General features: G+C 45.1%; 1 protein-coding gene across 2 annotated transcripts; it reads left to right on the top strand.

Moving 5' to 3' along the window:
- Positions 1–2,910: 2,910 nt before the first annotated feature.
- On the top strand, positions 2,911–4,540 carry LOC109945636 (uncharacterized). Of its 2 annotated transcripts, XR_004857971.1 has the most exons (4): positions 2,911–3,262; positions 3,850–4,072; positions 4,156–4,264; positions 4,347–4,540. XR_004857971.1 is itself a non-coding variant. In XM_035967549.1 (3 exons), the coding sequence occupies exons 1-3, from the start codon at positions 3,857–3,859 to the stop codon at positions 4,373–4,375; spliced, it is 354 nt and encodes a 117-aa protein (XP_035823442.1). In that variant the 5' UTR covers positions 2,911–3,856; the 3' UTR covers positions 4,376–4,540. The 2 variants fall into 2 exon arrangements, 1 of the variants encoding a protein (XP_035823442.1); XM_035967549.1 differs by having other exon boundaries at positions 2,911–4,072.
- The last annotated feature ends 236 nt before the right edge of the window (positions 4,541–4,776 follow it).

The following is a 4,776-nucleotide window of genomic DNA, read 5'->3' as shown; positions in this document are numbered from 1 at the left end:
CTAGATCATGAAAGAATCCAAGCTCAAAGAAGGCTCAAACTCACTGTCAGTCTGAATTCAGACTTAAGACAGCCTTACAGGTCAACTTGGAGTCCAATTTTCTCAAAACTTTTCATAGTACCAAGACTTGCTATCTATAGCAAAATTGTTCCCCTTTTGTAGCTCTACAAACTTGATGTAATGACCTAGGGCAAGAACTTTATAACTTGGAAGATTTAGGGCCCCAAAGATGAGCCAAATGCAATGAAATCAGACTTAACTCCATAGGGTTCAAATAGGGCTTTTTTGCAAATCGGCCCAAAATTTAGGGTTTAAGTTGCAAATCCACATACTTGTGAACCACATGAGTTAAGATGCCCCAATTTCATGGTTTTTGCACTTTAGTCCAAAAGTGCAATAGTTTTGCACTTAGCCCCCCTAGGGTTTTAGTCTAGGGTTTTCCAGGGTTCTTTTTAGGGTTTTTGATAGTTCTAGGGTTTGGATGCTACTTAAGGTCATCCATGGTAACATTTTATGACTATTTTAATTGAGTTTTAAAGTTTTCCCTTATTAAGCCTTGTTTACTCTATGAAGCCCAATCTAGGGTTGAACATTGTACCCTAGGGTTTCACTAGTAACATGTCACATCAATACAACTTGTTTCAATTTTTTGCCTAGTGAATGCACTCTTGGTGTGACAAACACATGAAATGCCAATGCTTATGATGTTATGCTCAAGTTTTAGTGGCAGTAACACCAGGGTGTTATATCCTTCCCCCCATAAAAGAATCTCGTCCCGAGATTAAAAGTCCTAGGGCAAGTAATGGAAAAGGAAACACGACACATCTTTATTTCCTTATTTTTGGTACAAGGCAGGGGTGGTATGGGGCTCATTCCTTTATTACAACAATTGTATACACTTTACAAATTACATGAGGCTAAAAAAGCCTGGGAAATTCTTATCTAAAAAGTCTTGAGTTTCCCACGTAGCCTCATCTTCTGAATGTTGGTTCCACTGAATCTTGTAAAACTTGAGAGTTTTCCTTCGGGTAATTCTGTCCTTTTGATCCAAGACTCGAATAGGATGCTCCGAATATGTCAAGTCTGGTTCTAAGGCAACATCCGTTACTTCAATGGTTCGATCAGGAACCCGAAGACACTTCTTCAATTGAGACACATGGAACACATTATGTACGACAGACAATGTTTCGGGTAACTGGAGTCCGTATGCTCACTACACCAAAATCATACACTTCCTACGGTTTTTTAACTTCCTACAACTTTTATAACAAACCGTAGGAAATAAATAACTTCCGAGAGGCAACTGATACCTCTAGGAAATAAACATAACTTCCTACGATTTTTTATAAAAACTGTCGGAAGTTAAAAAACCGTAGGAAGTTATCTAACTTCCTACAGCCTCCTCTAGGAAGTTAGGTTTCATCTGTTGACCAGCCAAACGAATAGCTAACTTCATACGGACTTCTCTAGGAAGTTAGGTTTCAGCTGTTGACCAGTCAAACGAAAATCTAACTTCCTACGACTGCCTCTAGAAAGTTAGCTGGGCAGCTAACTTCCTACGGCCTCCTCTAGGAAGTTAGGTTTCAGTTGTTGACCAGTCAAACGAAAATCTAACTTCCTACGGCTGCCTCTAGAAAGTTAGCTGGGCAGCTAACTTTCTACGGCCGCCTCTAGGAAGTTAGGTTTCAGCTGTTGACCGGTCAAACGAAAATCTAACTTCCTACGGCTGCCTCTAGAAAGTTAGCTGGGCAGCTAACGTCCTACGGTCGCCTCTAGGAAGTTAGGTTTTAGATGTTGACCGGTCAAACGAAAATCTAACTTTCTACGGCCGGCTGTAGGAAGTAACTTAACTTCCTAGAGTCAAAGTACAAACTCTAGGAAGTTATGTAACTTCCTACGGCTTTACTCTAGGAAGTTATGTTTTTTTATTTTTAACCTCCTTCAATCTTATCTCTTCTCTCTCTTCTCTCTCTTCTCTCAATCAGACCTATGTCTCCACCGCGCCGGCCGCCTCTCCCACGCCCGACCGACCCCAGCCGCCGCTCCCACGCCCGGCCGACCCCGCCCCCGGCCGCACTCGCCCCCGACGCGCAAGGCCGCCCCCGCCCGCCCCGGCCGCCGCCGCGCCCGGCCCTCGACCTCTCCTGTTCCACGTTTCGTCCTCGCGTCCCCAACCAAGCTCTCCCACCTACCAGGCTGCCATGGCCGCGACCTCCCCCTTCGAATGCGTCCTCCTAGGTGAGCGTTGACCGCCAGCTCGCAGTTTAGTTGCCGATGTTGATGGTTTTACAACATGTAACTCGTGCACCAGGACGAGTACCACAGGTCAGCACGCAAAAAAAACCGCGCCGGAGGCAAGTGCATTTCGTCGGAAACAGTCGGGGGATTAATCCGCTCTCTTCCACCTGCAGCTACGTGCATGGTAGGCTACCGTACGACAGGATCACGCGCGACCCGTAGCTGGCGCGGCTACTGCAGAACATCCCGCACCCGCAGTGCAAATTGGTGCATATCCAGAACAGAACAGATGGAAGCGAGGCACTTACTTCACTTGGGACACGACCTGACCAGCAGCTAGCGCTAGCTAACCATGTGAAATTGTGATGCGTTGCTGTTCACCAACTCGGACCGCGCGCACATGGAGCGGGCGTTGGAGCGGCTGGGCGTGGACGAGGTCGTGTGGTTCAAGACCATGAACCCGCACCTGTTCGGCGACGACGCGCGCGCCGCCGACCGGCGCCCGGCCGTGGTGCTCAAACCGGCGGTGGATGCAATCGTCGCCGGGCTGCGCGCCGCCGGCTCCAACCCACGCCGGACGGTATGTGATAGCTGGCCCGCGGGCAGTCACTGCTCGCTCACTTATTACAGTACTACTTGGGTACGTAGTAGATTGGTCGGTACGTAGTTTTATCCAGGTTCTCTAGGCGTGGTTAGAAGATTATTAAATCCATGTCCCCAAAAAAAGCTTTTTTATTATTATTATCATCGTTTATGTTTGCCTGGAGTCGTAGAGCACTGGGCAAGACTATTTTAGTTACAGATTAGACAAAGGTAAAAACAAAACTGATGGACTACTGCTTTGGATGGAGACAGATTTTTACGATTATTATTATTATTATATCCGTGACATCCGTCGTATATTACTATCATTTTATTAGCATGGATGATTGAAACCTGACGTTGTTTGCTCTGTCAGCTGTTCCTAGACGACAGCGAGAGGAACATCGCCATGAGGAAAGCGCTCGGCCTCCGCACCGCCCTGGTACGTAACACAACCATCCTCACCGTTCTGTTCTCCAACACGTTTCTGCCGTGCTCAAAAGTACGTGTGGTAGTTGTTGGATCGTCAGGTGGTTGGCACACACCACATCGCACGATAGTTATGGAGTACTAGACTTTGCTACCCACCATCGGATGGTGACGGTGATGGATTCCCCCCTCGCAGTCCCTATCATGTAGACGCCATGGAGATTGGGCTGTCCTCCATAATTCAGACTGATCTTATTTGCTCATACGCGCTTATAGTGGCCGTCCATCATTAATCATTAATCTAGATGATGATTGGCGCTCTACAAGGCCGGGTTCCCATAGTAGGAGCAGTTTTTAGCGCGGCCTCGTGTTCCATACCGAGTCGTATCACAGGTATGGAGGTGATGATCACTTTTGTTTGGCAAAACGAATGGTAAGTACAATTTAAGCCATTTTCGTTGATTGTAGTTGACTTGTTGTAATTTCTGGTTATGGTTGTGGTGCTCATGGAAGGTGAGGACTCTACATATCTTATATTGTTTCATTGGTTGAGTGCAATACATGTATTCTTAATCTGGCGTGATGTTACTTGTTTTGTAGATACACAATGTTTGCTAACATCATCGACTCGAGCCAGGTGAGGGTTCAACATGGAAGTTCATCGAGGTCTGCTGCTCGTAGCTCCCTTCGCTCCACTCAAGATCCAGCAGAAGTGGAGCAACTGCGAGAAGAACTTAGGCGACATCAGGATTACTTGAAGCAACAAGCTGCGCAACATGAATATTATGCTACACAGATTCAGCAACATCAAACACTCATACAAGTAAGTTCAAAAGATAATAGCTTTCAATTTAAGATATGTATTGATTTAAAACGCTGATGTGAATGAGTTCGACAAATTTGTAGCAACTAGCACAGGCCCAAGGGATACACGTCCCGGTGCCCCCCACCTCCCGTTCATTATACTTAGCCTTCACCTCCACCTATACCTACATCTCCATCTACCGAACATCAGGTATGCATATTCATCATCATTTACTTGTTGTTAGTTATATTATGATGTAACTCAGCAAATGTCATTTGTACATGTATATTAGACCCCTCCAGCTACCTTGCCGATGCATGAACAAGAGGACGAGTTATACTTTGTCAAAACCCTCTTCAATAGTGGAGATATCGACCATCACTCTTCACTGTAACCCGATGGTGATCGGCGACCGTGAGCTTCCATGTTATTGCGTTCTGATACTTGAGACTTTTATTATAACTATGCATGAGATATTGTCTCTTATTAGTACTGAATGATGAGATGCGTCTTATTATGACTATGGATGAGACTTTTGTGATGTAATTGATGAGACTATAGATGAGACTTTTGTGATGTAATTGATGAGACTATGGATTTAAATATTGTTATGTGATTGTGTGTGTGATGTTTTATGTGAAAATATGTTGTGCTATATAGCTGTTGATATATTTGTTATGTTGTGGAATGTGGTGTAAAATATAAATAGCATTTGTAATGCT

Source organism: Zea mays, chromosome 4, assembly GCF_902167145.1.
Source record: "Zea mays cultivar B73 chromosome 4, Zm-B73-REFERENCE-NAM-5.0, whole genome shotgun sequence".
In the NCBI taxonomy this organism is placed as follows: domain Eukaryota; kingdom Viridiplantae; phylum Streptophyta; class Magnoliopsida; order Poales; family Poaceae; genus Zea; species Zea mays.
The sequence above is the reverse complement of the archived record's forward strand: the minus strand, read 5'-3'. Positions and strand labels throughout refer to the sequence as shown.